General features: G+C 38.6%; 2 protein-coding genes across 2 annotated transcripts; both read left to right on the top strand.

The window, feature by feature from the left end:
• The first annotated feature begins 7,096 nt into the window (after positions 1-7,096).
• On the top strand, positions 7,097-12,661 carry LOC115677054 (MLO-like protein 15). Its single transcript, XM_030600100.2, has 14 exons — positions 7,097-7,248; positions 7,358-7,415; positions 7,511-7,734; positions 8,085-8,201; positions 8,292-8,358; positions 8,474-8,547; positions 8,654-8,725; positions 8,832-8,920; positions 11,224-11,273; positions 11,364-11,404; positions 11,631-11,849; positions 11,958-12,025; positions 12,143-12,206; positions 12,335-12,661. Exons 1-14 carry the CDS (start codon positions 7,123-7,125, stop codon positions 12,659-12,661), a joined length of 1,596 nt encoding a protein of 531 aa, XP_030455960.2. The 5' UTR covers positions 7,097-7,122.
• A 7,458-nt stretch (positions 12,662-20,119) lies between these two features.
• On the top strand, positions 20,120-22,911 carry LOC115668660 (MLO-like protein 15). The gene is made up of 9 exons (XM_056316628.1): positions 20,120-20,249; positions 20,365-20,422; positions 20,562-20,787; positions 21,075-21,183; positions 21,524-21,626; positions 21,738-21,793; positions 22,108-22,233; positions 22,339-22,427; positions 22,764-22,911. Exons 1-9 carry the CDS (start codon positions 20,124-20,126, stop codon positions 22,909-22,911), a joined length of 1,041 nt encoding a protein of 346 aa, XP_056172603.1. The 5' UTR covers positions 20,120-20,123.
• The last annotated feature ends 506 nt before the right edge of the window (positions 22,912-23,417 follow it).

Genomic DNA, 23,417 nt, shown 5'->3' with positions numbered 1-23,417 from the left:
GAGAGTGAGGGCATGACTCGTCATGCCGGCAAAATCCGCTACCCTTTGCATCACCGCCACCTTTATGCCCCATCTCATAACCAACCCCCGAACTGATCAACCCAGGTGTTCTTATCCGTTAGCGTGGCGCTCACCCACATCTTCATGTTCCTCATGTGCCATGTGAAGTCCTAGCCGACGATCCAACTCGAGCAACTGAGCTTCCTCACCAACTCGACGAGCCAGCCCTTGGAGTCACTCATTTTTTTGGGGGAATAATTTAAGAAGAACAATTGCAAAGAACTGAAAACCTGTCCGGGTCGGGTCTGATTTAGGTCTAGGTCGGGCACGTATGAGTAGCCAAAAATGTATAATAATTTGGATTGGATCACTTTTTACCCGATTCAATCTACCCATTTGACGGGCTTAATGACTATCAATTAGGGCTTAAATCGTGGATAATCAATGTGAAAATGTTGTTTATTTATTTTATTCCTCCCCTTCTCATGATTTGTGTGTGCTGGTAACGTTTTGCTGATGCCCATCTGACCGTTGAACGTGATGCAAACATTACCTCATTCCATGAATTTAAGAGTAAAATAACGTAATTAATATTGGCCCAGTGTGCACCGGACGAGATTTATATTGCTTAAATTTGAGAGGAAGCCTGGGACCGAAGAAATATTATCAAAATGTCAAATTAAGCCAAGTTAATCACATAAAACATGAAGAAAAGTAGTATGATGCTGTTGACCGTCACGCCTCGACCCTCGAGCGTGCTAACATCCCACCAAGGTCGTTATAAATGCGACGTCCCAGGATGCATCGCCGACCCAATCGAATTACTAACGATTAAACGCATGCGGAAGCGAATTAAAAACTCCCAATCACAGCAACAGGGATAGTCAGGAAAACACACCTCAATTTAAACAACATCATCAGCAATACATCAGGTTAATATATTACAAGTCCACCACGCGGACCTTCCCGATTACAACCAGAACAGGTACGGGTTAACCTAACTCCTCTATCTACGAGGATAACCTCAAAAAGTGTTCTCCCTAAAAAAGCCGGTTCCCAAGGAACGGTACGTGTACTCATATCGGATGACCTGAAAAGTTGTTAACAACAACGAATGAGATAAATCTCAGCGAGTTCACGACCTAAGCCTCGACTAGGAGGTCAACTCATCTCGGATGTAACTAACCCATGCAACGATACATTGATGGCAGACAATTCAATATAGAACATACAGGTACTTCACAACACAATCACAGGCAACCTTACCTTGCCCCGGGCACATGCACACGCCATGTACGTTATGATTCACCATATGCAATAATAATGCAATAAGCATATAATACAATCGGAATACGCATCAATTTTCTCAAGCACAATGCATTCACACGTGTCCTGATTATAAAGTGAAACCGCTTCGGCCCGTCCCATACCGTGCCTAACAATTTCATTCCATAATCAAGCGCAATGCTACCACAATTTTTCACGCGTTTTCCAATTACTACAGCCACACCAGGGGCTACGGCACAACCAGCGTTATTCGCATCAGGTTGGCGGTCTTCCGACATAACCGGGCATCGTCCCGCCCTGTCGGGCACGGCATCGTCCCGCCCTGTCGGGCACGGCATCGTCTCACACGACCACAATGACGGCATATCCCATAAATGGGTTCATTCCGAATCCGATTCGCGAATGACTACGTCTCCCCTGCTACCAGCGACGGCTTCCAATTACCAAATTGGGGACACCCGTTAGGGCCACGGCCAAATCCTAGGTTGGCGGTCATCCGGTATACGGTTTTCCGATATAACCGGGTACGAAAGGAACCTTTAGGTGATCATGCACACATAGCAACACTCAGGTTCCATCATTATAATTTTTAATAGCCGATGCAAACATAATCCGTGCTAATACGTTGAAATATCGCAACTTCCACACGTAAAAATGTACTAAAATATTCACACGTGATTATGCACATATCAATAATTTCCCAAACTTGGCATGCTTCTATATTCAAGTATCCACAACATAATTCTCATATAAAACTTAACAAATAAATCCGACACCTCAGGGTTTATTAATTAAATACCCGACATGCTATACTTAAAATTAACAAAACAATTCAATTTGGCATACAAACCAATATATAAGGCAAATTCTAGCTTAGGAATCACAATTTAAGCCTAAAATAAACACAATTTAATTTCGGAATTTCCACAAAATATTAATATTTTTAATTCCGAAAATTAATAAAATATTATTATTTAATTTCCGAAAATTAATAAAATAATAATATAATTAATCCAATAGATTATCACTAATCCCTAATCAATTAGTACTAAGAACAATTAACTTAAACTAATACATCATAAGCAAGTTTAACATACTAATCAAAGGATTAGTGCGAAAACTCTCCCGATTAAATTCTGGAGACACCGGTGTGTCGGCGGCGGCGAGGGCTACGCTTTGCACGGTCCGGAATCGACACGGAATGACGACACACGGCCGGAATAGGGCTGAACAGCAGCCACAGAACCGGTTTGGCTTCGGTGAGGCGATTTGGCGACGGAAAACGGCACGAACGGGTTGCGCACGGCGGCGGGGAGTCACGGCGTCGCTGCTGGTGGTTCTGGCCAGCAAATCAACAGCCAAAGGGGCTGAATGGTGGCTGAATGTGGCTGAGCAAAAAGGGAGGAAGGGGTTTGGCGTGAGGAAGGAAGAAGAGGGAGAGAGAGAAGAGATTTTTGGTGGAGAGTGAGAGAAATGGACGTGGGAGGGACAAGAGAGGGAACAAGAGAGATATTTCTCTCCTTTAATGCATGCCCTATAAGTCTTCATCATCATTCCCCCCACATAAATGCCAAACCCCCAAAGTCTTCTTCATCATTTTCTTTTGTTTCTTGGTCATAAATGCAAGAAGGGTATTTTGGTAATTTCACAAGGTATAAAATATTTATACGCGTATACGAGCTAGAATTTTGTACGGACTCGTATAAATCAAATTTGGGCTCAAACGGATTAGGAATGGGCTTGAAAATGCTAATGGGTTCAACTTGGGCTTGAAATTGGGCTTAATGGCTTAATGGGCCTCATTGGCCCACTTGGGCTTGCCTTGGGCCCAAATGGACGAATCACATTGGGCTTGGGGCCCAATGTGCATTCGTCCGGCCCACTTCCTTGTGGGCTCAAATTCTCGACCCGATAAATCCTTTTCCGAGAATTTCGAGTAAACCGATAAACGAGCAAATCAATGAGGCGGTGTCCAATGATTTAGTTTTGAAATCCTCGGAGATTCGACATCCAAATTCGGATTCTAATTCGTGGTAAAAATCAATCAATTGCGACTTTAGTATATCTTAAACTAACGGGCGGCTTTTAGGAGTTACGCGAATTCGACCGTGGTTGATTCGCTATCAAACCACGTTTAAGTTTTCTCGAACCATGGATGATCTCGATTGTCATGTAATTGTGAGGGGTCAATCACTAGTTCCGAAGTGCGTGATCATCAGTCAATGGGTTTAGGATCGTTCGCAATACATACAACGGTCAAGCGAAATCACCCGTGATCCGATTGTATGCTATTGGCGAATCGTTCTATAACCATCCCTTGATCGGTCTATAATGGCTCAAAATTGTCTCTCTTCAATCCTTATGGTCGAATTGTCAATCCCTGGTCGAGTCTCAGGTCATGCGTACTTAATTCCTTAACAGCCTTTCCCAATCGGTTAGTCTCTCATGAGTGATCAATTCAGAGCGAGAATTACTAATAGTGCATCGATTAAAATCATCATTTCATTACATTCCGAATAGGGTCGAATTTGAGGATGTCACATTGACACCAATAACCAATTAGGTTGTTGACAGTAAAAATAAATTTGGATAACAGAGATAAATACAAAATTGCATGGTAAAACACAGGTCCATCGATGAGAAATGACGTAGGCCACAAGTTTAGTTGCCGAAGATTACAGCAATAGACAGCTGTCAACCACTAAATCATGCCGGCGGGAAGTTTTGAGTGTTCGAAATTTGAAAAGACTGAAATCGAAAAGGGAACAGTTGTCGCCAGAGAATCCGTCATGTAGATTATCGACAAAACCGTTATTGTATGGATTTTAGGCCGTCAAAGGCATCAACAAGAATAAAAGCACATGGCTTTACACACGATCGATGGCAATTACTTGATACAGATGGACAGGTGTCATAAAAATAAAGGACGAAGACGAGATCGATGGTAGTTACTTGGCACAGATGGACAGGTGTCATAAAGATAGAGGACAAGGACAAGGTCAATAGTAGTTACTTGACATAGACTGACATATGTCATAAAAAGGGAGGATGAAGATGAGATCTATAGTAGTTATCTTACGGAGGTTAACAAGTGTCGCAAAAATGAAGGATGAAGATGAGATCAATGACGGTTATTTGACGTGGAGTGATAAATAGCACTAGAGGACGGTTATCATACTTACAGTATGAATACCATCCGATAGCTAGCAAAAGTCTCCCATGAACACACAAACCAAAATGCTATCTTTTTATCTTTAAACTTTCCGTACTGTACTTTCAATTTCCTTAGCTATAGTTATCTATGTTTCAAGTTTAGTATCAATGTAACATGGTACTGAATGAGTTCGAGTGTAATGCTGCCAGTCAATGACCGGTTGGATTTGTTCAAACTGGTTATGAAGCTTAAGTTTCTTATCGATCAAATATTGTCACTACTCGGATTCATATTGTTCGATTGAACCGAACAAGTTCCTTTTTCTCGCTTGGATATCTCCCGTCTGGAGTCGCCACTGAATCTGGTCTTCTCTCATAAAAAAATCGAAGAACAATGTTCGGTGAATTATATTTCGTCCCGGAAACAATTCCGGCGAAATAGATGCCTATTGATTTCTACTTTAAAACAATAGTTTCCATCCTCCTTTCCACAATGTATTAGAACAATTAAGATAATGGCCGAGTGGTCAAGTGTTCAAACCCGTCTTTTCGATCAAGTTTAGCTTGAATGTGATGTGGCATTAGTTATGCATTAAAGGGTCCTCTGCTCGTAGTAATCTTGACGCGTGAGTCGCCACTCATGAATCGAGCATTATCCGATAAACAAGGATGGAGCAATTATCTGCATTCATGGACATCAGTTGAATCTAGATATATGTACCACATTCGAAATACAACTAAATTGTGAGATTTTGTGGGACTAGTGTTAACTATTCTAAAAACTTAAGCTGTTAGATGAAGGCGTGATTTAATATTTAAGCTTTTAGAACAGTTGAAAGTGATTTAATATTTAATTGATAAGACAAATGGGTTTGAACTCAGGACTTTTAGCTCTGCTACCAGGTTGAGAAATGTGAATGAACAAAATATTATTTTTCTCTTCCGTTCACATTTCCCAACTTAAATAAATCACAATGCTATTTTTCTTAAGTCTGCCTCCTGTTTCAATACCCTTTTTGGCAATGTCCATGGTCAACTCCCTTCTGTTTGGACAATTACAGCTAAACATCGATATTTGTTTCCACTTTTCTATTTTTATCCCCCTTAAAGTCACTGGACAGTTGGAGATTAACAATAAAAATTGACTAATTGACATTGACCCAACTAATTTTTGTCGACCTTAACATCGACCAATAAAGTTGACATTGCATAAAAATATTCCCCAACTAACGTTATTTGAAGCGGATTCATTGGAGCGGAAGCCCTTTTTTTCATTCTCATTTTTGTTAATTGGTCAAAATAAAATTATTTTTTTATTATGTCATGGAGCTTCTTCACCTCATATTGATAAACTCCGAATTCATCAACACCCCACCAATCATGATTCAAGACATATGACCAAACAGCTCGAATGAGTGAGCGAAGCGTGAAATTGACTTCACACTTGCTAATTGTTAGTTAAATTTTTTTGTCAGAAAACAATGGAAAAGATAACTTTTAAATGACGAACTTGCCTCTTGACAAAAAAAAAAAAATGACGAACTTGCCTGGTTGAGGGTTCATATGACTTGCACATGTCTTAAGTCTTTTCATCCGGGTCTTTTTTAAATCCTCTGTTTTAGGTGAGAGCACGAAAATCATGGAGTCAATGGTATTGCTCTTTCAGAAAATTAGATAGAGTCGTAAACACGCAACAAATGCTATATAAAAAAAGGGTTATAAGCAATCTAGAATCCACAAAAGATTATGGTTAATTGTTCGCTAAGAAATTACCACAAACCTCGTTGACTAGCTAAGAACAGTGAGCCAGTGAAAACATATAACATGCAAGTTTGCACAATCAATAAGGAAATCCTAAAGAAATCCTATTTGTTATAACGAAAGGCACGATAATGTGCAATTAAACACTATGAAAGTAGAAAATCACCCGAATTCACGTTGAAAAGACGGATTTTGAGTCCGAAAACGACCTCGAATGGATGCCTTGATTTGGCCAAGACATTGCATTTTGAACCAACTTTTCCATTTGGTATCGCAGGCCCCATGACTCCATCTAGATCAAACATTATGACTCGCTCATCGAGTATTGCGCGATTATTCATTTTGAGCCCACCTTTTGGACTACGTTCCAAAAAGTCTTTAACAGCGACGTCCATGTCAAATAGGGACAAGAACTCCAAATTACACCTAGAATACCCAAATCTGATGATCACAACCATAGAGGAACCGGAACCGGGGTGCATAGATTATTATGAAATGAATTGGAGCTCAAACTTATACATTCTCGTGTCAGAAGCTTATGTTAAATCAATTTTGCATGAGCTGCCTTGTCTCCGTAGCTGTGAAGTTTGCCTTACAATCTTTCCCGATTTTTAGCGACAAACTGGAGTCAACGGGAGGTGTTATTCGGGGCATTGGAAGAGCAATTTTCAAGTTCTGTATTGCCGCGTTCTTGTTAATTAAGTCCATCTTCATCGCACAGATGAGTCTGTGCACTGGTATTCTATTAACAAATAAGAGTAGCACATGGGTTCATATTTACGTGTCTATGTCATCCTATATATATGGGTGTGTGAGGATATGAAGGAGGGTACATCAAAAACACGCAGAGAGAGAGAGAGAGAGAGAGAGAGAGAGAGAGAGAGAGAGAGAGAGAGAGAGAGAGAGAGAGAGAGAGAGAATATGGCGGATAGCGGAGCAGAAGAGAAGACGTTAGAGTTCACGCCGTCGTGGGTGGTGGCTCTAGTTTGCTTCAGTATAGTTCTGATTTCTCTTGCTGTCGATAGATTCCTGCTTTGCGCTGGCCAGGTGCCTGTCTTCTTTTGCTCGTATCACCTTTCTAAAGGTTTAGCTCCAATACACCTCTTGGTATCAAAGAACGCTGTGTAACTTTGAGTTTACCGTCGAATTCATGCAGCTTTTAAAGAAGTCCAGATGGGAGCCGCTGTTCGGCGCCTTACGGAAGATCAAAGAAGGTGAAGGATCTACTTTTGACCCCTCCTTTTGACAACGTCAAATTCAGACGGGTGCGAATATGAATTTTACATTAACGTCATCAATGTTGGTGCAGAGTTGATGCTGCTGGGGTTCATATCGCTGCTCCTGGCGGTGTTCCAAACAAGAATAGGGAAGATTTGCATATCGGAGAGGCTTGCCAACGTGTGGCTTCCTTGCAAGAAGCTCGACTCGTCTTCCACCACAGCCCGTTTCACCAATTTCTTTCGGTCCAGTGAAGCACGAGGGCGCCGCCTCCTTGCTGAGGCTGCTGCTTCAACTGATTTCTGCAGTGAAAAGGTAATTTTATTCCACCAGCCTGCCCCGCGAAGCTCTGTCTTCATTAACTTCGTTTATGTGTATTCTACTTATCGTGACAACGGAGATGATATAAGTAATGATAGGGATACAAATGCTAGTATCCTAATTTGTTTATAAAATTGCATGATTTACTGTGAGGTGAACATATCAAATAATCAAAGCGTGTATTTTAAACATTCATCAATAGTCTGTCACATCATTTAATAAATCAGCACAATTAAGTCTCTGCACAACTATAACGTTACGAGAGAGAGATATCGAAAAGATAGCATGAGAAAAATATACAAGGTCTCACAAAGAACATTTTGGTGCAACTTTTATTTTTCCAGGGGAAGGTGCCATTGCTGACTGCTGAAGCACTCCATCACCTGGACATCTTCATATTTGTTCTAGCTACCTTCCACGTGATTCTGTGTGTGTGCAAAATAATGCTTGGATATTGGAAGGTATGGCTTATATACTACATTCTGAATCTCTCCAAACGTATCTTGGACCAATTCTGTGACGCTCGCCTTCCACATTGCTGTGTTCATTAGATACATCGATGGGAAAAATTGGCAGACCCTGATGTTGGGAACAAACAGTATCACGAACTGCCCGACGGTAAGCAAAGACCGTCACATTAGACTTATTTGCTTCTTGAATTTCTGGTACCCAGTGTCTCCGTTTTTTGTGAATCTGACTAAAGTGGTCATATCTATATCGTTCGGACCTGCAGAATCACTTCAGAAGCAACCAGAAAACCGAGGTTGTCTGGCTTTAGGCAATAAACCGAAAGCGCTTGGCTGGATGGTAATAGTCTCTACGAGTCTCTTGATATACAATGCAACAACACTCTTCAGTGAAGAAGTTCATGTGGAGCTATAGGCTTCTCTTTACATATTTTCGTGTCCTGCAGTGTTCATTTTTCAAGCAGTTTTATCCTTCTGTGACTCGGTTCGAGTATCAGGAGCTTCATTTGAATTTTATGGTATGCCATTCTTCTGCAAATGTAGAATTAATTTTCCATCGTAGACTAGTCATGCACTAATTTCGATGAAATGCTTCATACAATAATTTTTCCGTCTTCTTTACAGGCACGGCATTTGGATAAGCGGGGGGAAGCTTTTCACAGCTTTGTAACTGGTGCCGTGAAAAAAGATTTTGAGAAAATTGTTGGAATTAGGTAATTACTAATTAGTACACCTTTGATGCTAACGAAGCATATTTTCTTTCTCTTTTTTGGGATATTTAAACTTGGCGAGCAAGTAATCGAGTTGAAAATGATGGAACAAGAGAGAATACGTCACTTTATCGACAAGAAGGAATTATATTTCCGCTTCAACTATTCCGTTTGTATTTTGTTTTTGGAAAAACAGTGCCTTTCTCTATGTTGATAGATTTACGAAAGAATTGGCAAATGTTTGAATAAAAAAATGGAAACCGGTTATTTGATTTTACGGTGAAATTATTAACTCGTTTTAATGATATGCAAATTATCAACTTTTCTTCTCTTTTATCACAATTTATTTTGCCTTTCTTGTTAATGCTTCACAATAACTAACTCTTATATGAATTTTCCAATTTTTATTTTAGTAACTTATCAATTTTTTTTCCGACTAAATTACCAATTAGTTTTGAATTTATTAACTTTCATTTGTGTTACTTCCCAATGTTTATTTGGTTTTTCTTTTGTTAATTTATTGATATTTTTTACCAACTTTTATTTGTCTTTCTTACAAACTTTTATATGAATTTTCAATATTTGTTTATGTGATTTACTAGCCCTTCTTCATTAGGTTACCAATCAATTTTGATTTATCAACTCTCGCTTGGATTATTTGTCAACTTGCAATTATTTATTTTTTAAAACCTTGCAATACCTCTATTGAGTTACCAACTGTTTTTTGCCTTACTTACTGCCCGTTAAATGTACCAACTAATATTTTTTAGAAATTACAAATCTTAATTAGAGTAATTAATAACTTCTTCCGTTGATTTACCAAATTTTTTTGTCTTGCTTACCAACCCGTTCAATTTATTGACTAACTTTAGAAATTACTAACCTCAATTCAAATGATTATCACCTTAATTCCCATTAAGTTACCATTTAGTTTTGTGTTACCCATTCTTATTTGAGTTAGCTATCGATGTTTATTTGATTTTTCTTTGAATTACAAACTTCCCTTAATTTTGACAAACCAAAAACTTGTAGTGTACCAACTTCCAATTATTTGCCTTTCTTACCAACGACTTAGACTTACCAACTATTGAAGGATTTTACCAACGTTCATTTGTGTCATGTACCAACTATTCTTCAATTAAGTTACTAAATTATTTTTGGGTTACCCAACCGTCCTTTAAGTTTATTAGCAATGTTTATTACTATTCTCTTAAATTTACCAAATTTTCTTTTTTTTTTTGGTCAGAACCAACTTTTCTATTGAGTTGTACAATTATTTGCCTTTCTTGCCAACACTTTACCAAATCCTTTTAGAAATTTCCAATCTCAATTAGAGTAATTAACAACCTTTGTGCGGTTAAGTTATCAATTAGTTTTGCGTTATCAGCTTTTTTTGAGTTAGTACCAACCTCAAATATTGTTTATTTTTTAATTACGAACTCTTCTTATTTCTGCCCCCCCCCCCAAAAAAAACTTATTTTATATTTTACCAATGTTTATTTACCTACTCACGCCTTATATTAACCACCTATTATATGAAATTATCAACCTTTTATATGTGATTACCAACTTTTCTTCGATTAAGTTGTCAATTATTTTTGGTTTATCATAGAGTTGCTTAACAACTTATATTTGTTTCAAAATTTTACAACCTTTACTATTGAGTTACTAGTTTTATTGTCTTGCTTACCAGCCTTTTTTATGATTATATTACCTACTAGTCTTGCATTACTAACTCTTTTATGAGTTTGTTGCCCACATTTATTTGGTTTTTTCTCAACTTACCAACTTCATTTTATTTCTGACAAAAAGCTCTCTTATTTTTTACCAATTTTTTATTTACATTTCTTACCAATGCCTTAAATTTACCAACTATTATGTGAATATATCAACTTTTCATGGAGTGATTTACCTGTTTTTACACTTACCAACCTTTATCGAAGTTTATTTTGACGGAAAAAAAATTCCACATTTTTGGCACTATATAATAGAATTCTGCTATTTAAGTTTGCTTGCCATTCGGAACGTGGTAATGCTGGTGTCTTTTGGGTTGGGTGTAATTGCCACTCCTAATCTCCAAACTCTTCTCATAATTAAGGCCCAATTATTCTCAACTAAACAAAATGAAAAAGAATTGAAAAGCTAGACGTAAGTTTAGTAATCGGAAACAAAGTACTGAATAACTACGGCATTACTGACGGACTTTTCATGGAAGACAGTACGTTATGACTTCTCACAAGAATATATATAGTAAACAGAGAGTGCTGAGCTCTTGGCTTGTTGGTTTCGGTTTTTGGCCATTGCAGTTGGTACTTGTGGATATTCGCAGTGATCTTTTTGCTCGTGAATGTGGCCGGTGAGTGACTTAAGCACAATTCCGCAGCATTGTTTCATTGATGATAGTATTATCATGTCTATCGACTATGTATCTTCTTTCCTTTTGCAGGATGGAATGCGTTCTTTTGGATATCTTTCATCCCCTTGACAGTAAGTAGTGGCAACTTTACTAGTCATTATGTTTGCTTGCCCTTCAAGATATGGCATTTTGCTCATCCTGGAATTTACTCCAGAGATTGGATGTCCCTAAGAAACGTTTTCCATCTGAAGAACAAGATGTGTTGCATTGTAAAATTCTGAAAAATATAAGATGTTTATTTCTCCCACGGAATTAAGGAGACTCCACATGTAACTGGTGCTTCTCACTTCTGTGCAGCTTTTGCTTGTTGCCGGCACCATACTGGAGCATATGATAACACGACTCGCAGAAGATGTTGCCAAAAAGCATCCTGAAAATGCAACCCGCCCTGATTGCAATGTTGTCGAATTTCAAAGTCACTATTTCTGGTTCCGTAACTCTCAATTCGTCCTCAACTTGATTCACATCGTGCTATTCGGGAACTCCTTGGAGCTTTCTTTCTTCTTCTTTATATTGGTGAACATTATTACCCCTCAAATTATCATCCTCATTTCAATTAAGCAAAGTTTCTGGCCATATTGGGGAAATTCCAACTGTATAATGCTTTCTCGTATCTCTATGCAGTTCCAATATGATTTTCACTCCTGCATTATGGGAAAGGTTGGTTTTGTCGTCCCAAGAATCGCAATAGGGTAAGACCTATTGCTCATGTCAATCATATCATTGTTCTATACTCCAAGAGTTGTATAGGGTTAATAATTGAGGCCTAACAATCGATTTCACTTATGTGGCATTTGTCGCACTCTCAGAGTGTTCGTGCAGTTCATGTGCATCTACAGAACATTACCATTATACGCAATTGTGAAATCGCAGGTGAGTTGAGCTTACAACTTACTATGCACTCCAGATTTGGTAGTTTTTGTTTTTTTTTCCCTCTCTTTGAGTATAAATCATGGAACTGAACATGCCGAATTCTTTTTATATGTCTCAATGAAATTAAGATCCCTCCTCCAAAGGAGAAGCAATTGGACAAACAGAACAAAAGTTATCTTCTGAAGGAGAACCAATCGGAAGAATGTAAAGAAGAGCGTCTTGCTGATCTTGATAAAATTAAGATAGGGTTGAAGGAGAATGAAATGGACGAAGAGGAAGAAATGTGGATCGTGACCAAAATTTCGAAGTGGATCGATAAAAGAAAGAACTTAAACAAGGTCGCCGCAAAAAATGGATCGACCCAAACGGATTTGAGAGAGGGATCGGTTGGAGTTGAGACAACAGAATCCGATGACAGGAACTCAAGAGGAGACATTGAAGCACAAGAAAGATAACCAAGCCTGCACCAACATTCGATACAAATGAGATCATATATCTCTTTATTCATGAACTGTTGTTTTCTTTTCCTTTTCGTAATATGAACACATTATAAGAGCTCGAGTCATGCTGCACCATAATTCTATTCTCTTCACTGGTGCTGCTTCTTTTATCCGGAACCGATCGATGAGCATCTGCTAGAGTTGGAAATAATAATAATAGCAATAATATCAAATTTGCGTGTAGTCTGGTCGATCTAAGCAAAGAAAATATTTTTGATCGAATAGAGTGGCTACAGTCGCAACATATAACCCTCACCTGTTTATGTGAAGAATATTATAAATTTTTAAGGAGTTAGAAAATTGGTAATAAAATTACTGGCCACCTGATTCCCCCCACAGCTTATTAAAAATCCTTTGAGACAGTTACGAAGGTGCCCACTTTTTAACAGTTTACAAATCACAAACTTTCTTTTTTTATCTCCTACACCTTTAGATTGTTGTTAAAAAGTGATTTGCAAATTGTTAAAAAGTGATCAAAACGCCCACTTTTTCACAGTTTGCAAATTTGGTCATTGTTAAAAACTGGCGGTTGTCGTTAAAAAGTGATCTGGTCACCGTTAAAAACTGGCGACTGTTGTTGAAAGGAAGGTAAACTGGCGATTGTTGTTAAAAAATGATTTGCGAACTGTTAAAAAGAAAGTTTGCAAATTCCAAGACATATAATTTATGTCTTGGAATTTTGATTTTTCTTTTGCGGGATGGCATGTGTTCTTTATGATATCTTTCATTCCCTTGACTCTGTATTCTGTAAGTAGTTTTTAACCTTTCGGGTCCTCATGTTTGCTTGCCCTTAAAGATATGGCATTTTGCTAATCCTGGAATTTACTCCAGAGATGAGTGTCCCTAAGAAACATTTTAATCTATACGACAAGACGTGTCATACTGCAAATTTTGAAAATACACAGTTGTTTGTTTCTCTATCGGAATTAAGAAGACTCTACATCCTACTGGGTTTCTCGCTTCCGTGCAGCTTCAGCTCATTGCCGGCATCATACTGGAGAATATGATAACACGACTCGCAGACGAGGTCACCCAAAAGCATTCAGCAAGTGCAGACCGCACTCGTAGCCAAAAAAACGAAGAAGACTTGGTTGTCGAATTTTCACCTTACTATTTCTGGTTCCGTAGGCCTCAATTCGTGCTTCACTTGATTCACATTGTGCTGTTTGGAAACTCCCTAGAGCTTGCTTTCTTCTTCTTTATATTGGTGAGCATTCATGTAGCTCAAATTATTTTTTCATTTGTATTGAGCAATGTTTCTGGCCGTATTGGGGGAAGTTCCAATATGATTTTCCCTCCTGCATTATGGGAAAGGTTGGATTTGTTGTACCAAGAATAGTAATCGGGTAAGGCCACTGATTGCTCATATCCTTGTCCTTCGATTATCCCCATGTGCCAGATTAGATCGAAATTCCGAAAGCCGGTTGATGCTCTAGAGTAGATGCTAGAGAATTCCGAATCCTCCTCGAATCGAATGCACCAATCCCTTTTTCCTCTCAAGGTCTTTATTCCCCTTCAGCGTTTCTATCTTCTGGCTTGCATATACTGCCTAGTGCCTAGTGTGCCCAGAATTCTCTCACAGTTTGCTCGAGAATTCTGTGCGAGAGGTTGCTGTTTGTGCCACGAGTTCTCTGTTAAGCGTATGTGCTCTGCCCCCGGAGCTCATCCTCTCTGTTTTTGCTTCTTTTTCTTTTCCGGCAGCTTCCAGTGACCGAGGATATCTCACTCCCCTTGGCCAATTGTCATCTCTCCTTTGTATCTCCGAACTGCACCCCTTTCTTCTCTTTCTCTCTATCTCTGCCTCTTTCTGCACCAAGGCTCTACCTCTCTCCTCTGTTCAGCGCCTGTGCCCTGCCATCTCTTTGCTTCACTAAACCTTCTGCTCTTTCTCTGTTTACTTTCTCTTTTTGGCTTATCCTCGCCTGCACGAATGAGGAGTACTCTTCGTTTTTCTCTCTTCTTGCCAGCACCGACTGAACGTTCCCACTTTGTCATTTTGTGTGCCGATGACCTGCTTTAATCCTCGGTTGCTTTTTTTTTTTATCTCCCTCACGATTGTCTAGCTGAAAGTGGCCTAAACAAGGGCCATTTCGGTGAACAAGAAGGGGGGAACGGTAAGGATGAATTCGGAGAGATGGAGAGGGAGATCGGGCTTGTGGGATCGACCTTAAGTGACAGAATGGGCTTAGGCTTCACCTGGATGTTGGGGCTTTATCCAAAATTCTTGTTTAGGGTGTGTTTGTTTCATGTAAAGTTTTTGGAAAATATTTTCTAGAAAAACTGTTAGTTTTCTTTTATTTGGTAATATATGATCAAAAATGTTTTTTGGGGTTTGGGTATTATTTGGAAAATGATTTTAATCTCATGAATTTTTCTTGGACAAAAAAAATCGATTTTTTATAGTTTATTTAAAAAAATTCGAATTTTATATTATTTTATAATTTTCTTTTCTTTTTCTAAAATTTAGAATTTTTAATTATTATTTTTTCTTTTTTCTTTTCTTTTTTTTCCTATTCTCCGCCGCGACTGGCCGACGACGGCCACAGTCAAGCTCGATGTTCGCCCGATGACAGCCACAGGCGAGCTCGAGCTCGCCAGCCTCGACGGATCTTGGGCTTGCCTGGATTGGCTGGTTGCTGGCCGTCATCGAGGCCGGCGATCGGCAAAGGAGGAAGAAGGAAAATAAAAAAAATAAAAAGAAAGAAAAGAAAAAAGTAAAATAAAATAACATAAAAGAAAATAAAAAAGAAAAGAAAAATAAAAACATTAAAAAATTCAATATAACAATACTGGAAAGTGTTTTCACCTTCTTACATATCGGAATTTACTTTCGTAAATTTATATATGAATATTTTCATTGACCGAAAAGTGTTTTCGGTTGATTGGTCATTTTCCGCGAACCAAACGGACGAAAGTCTAGAAAATCAATTCCCGGAAAATATTTTCTCCAAAATAAACACACCCTTAAATTCATGAAAAACTCCAAGTCAGATTGTGCAATAGGCCTGTTCACGATCTCGCCATAAGTAGATGTTCCATACGGAGATGCCATTCTAGAAATAGGTGCCTAATTTCTAAATGCCAAAAATTGAATAAAGAATGCGAATGCAAGACTATGCCATGTCGATATTTTTTTTAGGGTCAAATTCTATTGCTATCGACAAATTCAATCCCCAATTTTCTTACGAAATGCATGAATACTTTACTAGCTAAAATTTATCTGTCAACGCACAGTATAGCACATCAACTCGATGAAAAGTTTTTGGATGATTCGGGTGTTTAAGAGCCTATTGCATCTCAGTTGTTGAGTTTTTTTTTTTTGGTCAGACAGTTGTTGAGTTATATGCCCGTCTTGATCACGTCACTCAAAAATTTGATCACGTGATTCAACAGGCGAGATTGACTAGGCTCATGTGCACTCAATTTATGAAAGTATTGCCCCAACGTGACTCACAAACTGGAGCAAAAAATTGAAAGAAGAAAAATGTGACTCACGAGTCATGTGCAAGTTAAGAATATTTCGTGTGGTCTTTGTTAGAAAAGGACAAAAAAGAGGAACATTACCTACTGTCCAAGCTGAAAAAATAAGGGAAAAATATAAAAATGATCACGTCAATCAAAAAGTTGATCACGTGATTCAACAGGTGAGATTGACTAGGCTCATGTGCACTCAATTTATGAAAGTATTGCTCCAACGTGACTCACAACCTGTAGCAAAAAATTGAAAGAAGAAAAAAGCGACTCACGAGCCATGTGCAAGTTAAGAATATTTCAGTTAGGGTATTTGTAAGAAAAAGACAAAAAAGAGGAACATTACCTGCTGTCCAAGTTGAAAAAAATAAGGGAAAAATATAAAAATCACACCTTATCTTTTACCCATTGACCACTTATATACATCTACATTAGAATATACTCAATACCTGGTTCAGTTTTTCCTTTGAAGGCTACTTTCACATCAATTTTTCTTGTATCCTTATTTATGAAAGTGTCATTTTCTCCAAAAAAACGAAAAATCCAAGCCTAAATCCTAAATTCTCACACCCATTCAAAATATTCAAAACCAACTAAAACCAAACCACCCAAATCCTTAGAAATATGCTAATAAATCGAGTTTGCAAGGAGGGGCAATTAAGTCATTTCAAAGTAGGGTTTTGCTTAAAGGTATGTGAATGGTATTTGCCTAAATAGAGGTTGTAAGCAGTCACTGGATAAATGGTAAGATATGTTTTTGGTATATTCCCCATAAGAAAAGGACTCAGTCTAATATCAATGTAATCCCCGCTATACAAAATTGAACAACAAAATGACACACTGATTTATAGAAGAAATGACGCAACAAACTTTGATTAGCTACTTGAACAAGTCAGTAATGTTTAAATATTCGATAAAGATGTACCACGTGGTTCACAACTCGGTTTCAAAACTAGTTTTATATTTTTAGTATTAATAAAAAGAAGGGACAACACCAACATTTAGTTCTGTAACTCTTAATCAATGTTCAATTTGGTCGTAAATTTAATTTTGGTCAAATTAATCCTTGTGCTCTTTGATTCGAATCAATTTTTGATATGGTTTTGCAAACGAGGAATTAATCCTCATATAATATTTTATGACTAATATGATTAAACAATACCGATCCATTCTTTAGCAAATATATATGGTTTTGTTAGATAACGTGGATTTTCGATTTTTCAGATCAATATACTTTTATGAATGCATGCAAACCACCCTATTCATGTGTATTAATTATATAGCATCGTATAAGACTCCATCTATAAAATGGTGAGCACAGTCCTCAGATTATTCCAAGTGAGAAACACTAGGGTTTGAATATGATTCCGTTGTATATTTACAAAACGTTTAGCTCTTAAGCCAATTTGTCGAGTGTTGAATGATTTTGATAATTCTCGTTTGAATATTTTTTTGGCATTTCGCAGAGTTACTGAATTCTTTGACTAGGTTGATCTATCTTGGATTGATGTAAAATCACTGGATATATAAAGAGAGTAACTATGTATAAATTATAAATTTGAACCATTTATTAGTCAAGTTTTGTATACTTGAAAGGGTAAGTAGACACAACTAGCGTGATTACCTCCTTTGAACGTAACCCACACATAATTACAAATTTGGCTTATCGGATTCTCAATTTTAAGTTGGTTTAAGACGACTTTTCTAGACATGGAGGATAACCTACTTATCCTATGCAAGCATGCTAATATGATTTGCTAGATAATATCATATTCATTAATAATATTAATAGTCTTGTTTGATGTGGTATCACAAAACATTTCACTAAACTAATCGTAGATACTAAGGGTGCGAATGATAACTATAATGTTTCTTTGTTTTTCTATTTTTCTATTCTCAGGAACAAGTTTAGAACATAAATCCATCTTGGTAATGCAGTTTCATTTTTTATTTTCGGGACAAATTTTTAGCTTGAATATAAATGAGAAGTAGAAATTTTCTACTTTTCTATTTCTGGAATAGAAACATAAATAAAAACTCTTCTCATCGGTCACCCTCGCCGCCCGCGGTCGCTGCCCATCCCCCGTAGCTGCGACCTGCCAGTCGCTGCCTACTGTCGCCCGTTGCCGGCCGCCACCCTTTGCTGCCTGCCGTTGCTTGCCGCCCGTCGCCACCTCTCGCTCGTCGCCTCTCGCTGCCCTTTGCTTGCTGGCTAGCCGCCCGCCCGCCCTCCGCCCACCTGCCTCAAAATTTAAGGCTTATAAAATGAATTTATGTTTTGTTCTGGGAACATAAATTTGGTGTTGTTATCAAACGTGTTTCTCTGCTCAAAAACTCATCCGGGGAATAGAAAGAGGAGATTTTATTTTTGGCCATAAATTATTGTCGAAAACAAAATGGTTATCATTGCGCCCTAAAGTTTCAGAAATGGATGTGCAAGTAGAATTAACATAGTATCGATTTGGCAATAAAGTATTAACCCGACAGAAAAGTAATAAGCATCATCCATGCATGAGATACTTTTCTTCTGCCATTCAATGCACGAGATACCTTAGTTGTGTTCGTTTGTGGAATAATTGGTTCACTATTCTTTTACCTTCTTGGCTTTTTGAATATATACTTTCCTTTGATAAACAAGCAAGGAACCATTTCCATATGAACGCATATGGGATAATTACTTAGTCAGTCTTAGGCTCCATTCGTTTGGCGGAAAATATTCTCCTTTTGGAAAATATTTTCCCGGAAGTCATTTTCTTGGAAAATGTTTTCTCGGAACATAATTTTCCAGTGTTCGGCGACCAATATGAAAAAATTTCGAAAATATTTTTCGCCGGCGGCAATGGCGACCGACGGCCGGGCGGCGGCTGGGCGACGGCGGCGGCCGGCGGCCGCCTGCAGTGGCGGCCGGCGACCGAGGCCGGCGGCCGTCGGCTTGTGGCGACCGGCGACCGACGCCGGCGACCGGCGGGGCGGCCGCGACCGGGCGGGCGGGATGGCGACCGGCGGCGGGCGACCGGGCGGCGGCCGGCGACCGGCGGCAGCGGCCGGTGACCTTAGTGAAAAAGAAGAAGGAGAAGCTCCGGAAAATGATTTCCGCTTTTGAAGAAGCGGAAGTCATTTTCCATAGACTTAGGCTATTTTGTGAGGGGGGAAGGAAAATATTTTCCCACGGAAAACGTTTTCCGCCCCCCGAACACCGGAAAACCCGGAAAATATTTTCTGGGAGAATATTTTCCGCCAAACGAACGGAGCCTTAAACTTATTTATAGATGTCAATTAAGTCCTAAAGTTTTTTCATTTTGCTAATGTAGTTCTATGCCTTTGTGTGAAATTCCATGTAGTCTTTTCGGCCAATTGCCGCCGGAAATTATTGACGTAAAAACTCGAATTATTCATTTGTTGCCACAAATTTCAATGTAGTCCTAACCATCATAATACTCGTTCATCAAGTGTTGCGCGAATTTTTGTTCTCGCCTGTCCTTTTGAAACTCGATGTTGCTCAATTTGAGCAGCTTCAATTAATTAGGCCCCGTTTTCACCCTCTATTTAGTCTATTCCCTCCTCCTCGGACAATCACGGTTAAACATCAATTCGTGTAATTGGTGGCATGGACATTAGTTTTCACTGTTGACTAATTGATATATTGACTATTGGCGTTCAACAAGACAAAACTCACTCCACCTGATGAGTTTATCTGAGAATTATAGTTTTTTTTAGACATCGGAAGAGAAGTCATGTTCCTCGTAGGTTCGCTTGGGTTTTGTCTAATAAAACAAAAAAGGAAATCGTCGACGTGTGTGTGAACATCACGTAAACATCTTCGTGGGCACATCACTCTATATATGTGTGCGCGCGCGAGAAAACATACCACATGAGAATTTCAAGGAGAGGCATCAAAAACACGCGCATACGAGCGAGAAGAGAGAGAGAGAGAGAGAGAGGGAAAATGGCGGTTGCGGGAGGAGATGAGACATCGTTAGAGTACACGCCGACGTGGGTGGTGGCTCTAGTGTGCTTCAGCATAGTGTTCATTTCTATCACTGTTGATAGATTCTATCATTGCGCCGGCCAGGTGATTGCTCGTGCATCCTAAGGTCCGAGAGTACGGACCTCTCCTAAAGTCGAACTCGGGCATGTCAATCGCGACGCCGGCAATTCTCTAACTCAAGTTTCCTTGTCGAATGTAGCGTTTGAAGCAGCACAAATGGTGGCCGCTCACCGGAGCCTCACGGAAGATCAAAGATGGTAAGGGATCTCTCTCTCTCTCTCTCTCTCTCTTTTGTTTTTTTCTTTGACTATTTCACAATACTAATGTGCAAGCACATGAATTCTTTTCTTTATTATCTTTTTTTTTGGTTTTTTGGGTTACAACGACCCTCGCAGAATTTGATGCTGCTGGGTCTCATATCGCTTCTCTTGACAGTAGTCCAAAATAGAATAGGGAAGATTTGCATATCAGAGCGACTCGACAATGTCTTGCTTCCTTGCAAGAAGTCCGACTCTTCTTCCGCCGTTGCCAATTTCACTACTAGTTCCTTCGCTTCCAGTGAAACACGGGGACGCCGCCTCCTTGCTGCGGCTTCTGATACTATGGATTACTGCAGTCAAAAGGTAACTTTACCAGAGCTGCTGCTCCTTCTTCTATAATTATAGAGATCTTAAAAATGCAAAGGCAAGTTTAAAAGATCGATATACAAAATTATATGTAAACTGCAAACGGATATTAACTAAGTCCAATAGTGTTTTGTGACTGATTAAGAGTCCGACCGCATCATTTATTACACTAATTTTCTATACAAGTCTTTGCACATCTCCAGCGTTAAGAGAGATCTGAAGACTACGGCAAATTGGTACGAAGAGAATATTTGGTGCAACTGTTTTTTCTTTCCTTCTTTTCAGGGGAAGGGCCATTCTTGTCTGTTGAAGCAGTCCATCAGCTGGACATTTTCATATTTGTGCTGGCTACCTTTCACGTTGTCCTCTGTGTGCTCAAAGTAATACATATGGTGTGCCACGAACTCCTTGTCACTTCAACTCTATCTTTCTGCTACTTTCTGTTGCTTCTGCTTACGACTTTCCCTCCGATATTGTAAAAGAATATATCGTATTTAAGTTTCGAAAGAAACATGAAAGTATTTGTATGTGATTCCACGTGGACATTGGTCGATATTTCAAAAGGCTTCTGAGTGTTTGAGTAATCCTTTTTGCGACTTTTCCAATTTTTACAAAAAGTTAAAGTTGAAAAGGAAAATTCGTCTAAATTATAAAAATCACTAAAAAAAATTAGAGGTATCTCTTGGATCAATTTTTTAACGTTAGTTAATTTCGTCCTTCCATACTGTTTAGATACTGCAATGGAGCAATCTGGAGATATATGACAAAAGGATCAAAAAATATGACATCCAAAAAGGTGGTAACGTTGGTGAGTGCATCCTCCTCAAGCAATGCTGTAAAAAGGAGGAGAAGATGAATGATCTCACTCCCTCAAAATTCTTGTGCAGTCTCCATTTTTATTTTCTAATCTGATGGAGAGGTATGTCTATTCTGTGTGAATCTGCAGTACTCACAAAGATTCGGGAACATTATAACAGCCGACTTTACTTCTTCAGAACTTTGGTAAGTCATTGAGTCTCTTGAAGCTCCCCGCGAGTGCAAAAGAGTCTTGCAAAATCAAGCATATCTTTGCGACCTCAACTATCATCCAATTTTCAAAATATTCCACAGTATAATTTCATTGGATCATACTAAACTTCAACGTTAGTTATGTGGATTTTTATGATTTTCTCTTTTCGGATATTTCAACTATCCATCTCTGTTCACGAACACAGTATGCATGTTTAAATGTATCAAGTTAAGGGTGTTTAGAAACTTGGAATGAGCAATACTTGCTACAATTGTTATGGAATGCGATATTTATGATTACCTGGAAGGAAGAGTTGTTTGACGATAGGCCCAACATTGTCTTGCATTTTGCTCTTCAGCTCTTGCCAAGTCTGCAGAAAGCGTATACTTCTTTGACCGAGTATGAGTACATGGCTCTTCGTCAGAACTTCATGGTACATAGAGGACATTCTTCAGCTGAAATTTTAGCTTTGGTCCTCGTTGTGATACAATTGGCCTTGAAATGGTTAATTTACTTGTCATTTCTGTCGTGTCCGCAGGCATGTGATCCCAAGGATCCAGGGAAAGGTTTTCAGAAGTACCTAATGAAGACTTTGCGAAAGGATTTTGAGAAAATGATGGTAATCAGGTAAAACGATAACCCTTCATACAAAGCTATTTAATTAGGCCTGGTGAGCATTGAATGGAACAGAAAAGGATGAAATAAGAGAGAAGAAGATTTTCCTTTTTTCTTTACAAGAAAGAACTACTTCATTCGAACACGTCAAATTATTCGTCCTAATCTAAAGGCACTACTATATATGTTAATTAAGTCGCCTCACTTTTGGCCGAAAATGTTATCGGATCGACCAATCGTTCTCCGACATTACTAAATTCGTGAAAAACAATACAATATGACTTTTCCAGGAAAATATTACTTAAAATATCAGAGACATACTGATTTGCATTTTTATCAATATCGCAGCTGGTACTCGTGGTTAGTTGCAGTGATTTATTTGCTCGTGAATGTAGCCGGTAAGCACATATATGCGTACTTATTCTGCATAGTAACTATTTCAAAATTTGTTGCTCTTAAATCATGTCTTGCGTTTGAGCCCGTGAAGGAAACATGATCCAACTAGTATTTCCAAAATCCAAATTGGACTTGTGGTATGATGTCCGAACGAGTTAGAAACTATTGAACTACTTTCCATGTTAAAGTTGGATTCGTAGTTTGAGTAGGCTTTCTAGTTTGAGTTGGCAAGTCACATAAGAACATAAAAAAATGTAATTCTTATTACTCACTATAGCAAACAAGATTAGTGTTAGGGTTTTCTCTCTATAAGTCTTCTGAATGAGTTATTTGTGAGTGATTGTGAGATCACACTTATGGGTTTTACTTTAGATGTAACCAGAGTTAGGAAACGCTTGAACAGTTGAGCGATTGTAATCTCTATATTTTTTGGATTCATAGTGGATTTCTTTGCGATTAGCTCTCCTCATGGGTTAGTTACTTTGGTGTTTCTTGTTGATTTCTTTGCTAATTTCTTCTTCTCATATTAAATATGAATTACAAAATCCATTAGCTTCCCCATTATTTTATAAGAGCGACTATCATAGAGCAAAAGATTTTTGGTAA

This window comes from Syzygium oleosum, unplaced genomic scaffold (genome assembly GCF_021117445.2).
Source record: "Syzygium oleosum isolate NSW1041296 unplaced genomic scaffold, Sole_v2.1 Sole_v2.12, whole genome shotgun sequence".
NCBI lineage: Eukaryota > Viridiplantae > Streptophyta > Magnoliopsida > Myrtales > Myrtaceae > Syzygium > Syzygium oleosum.
The sequence above is the reverse complement of the archived record's forward strand: the minus strand, read 5'-3'. Positions and strand labels throughout refer to the sequence as shown.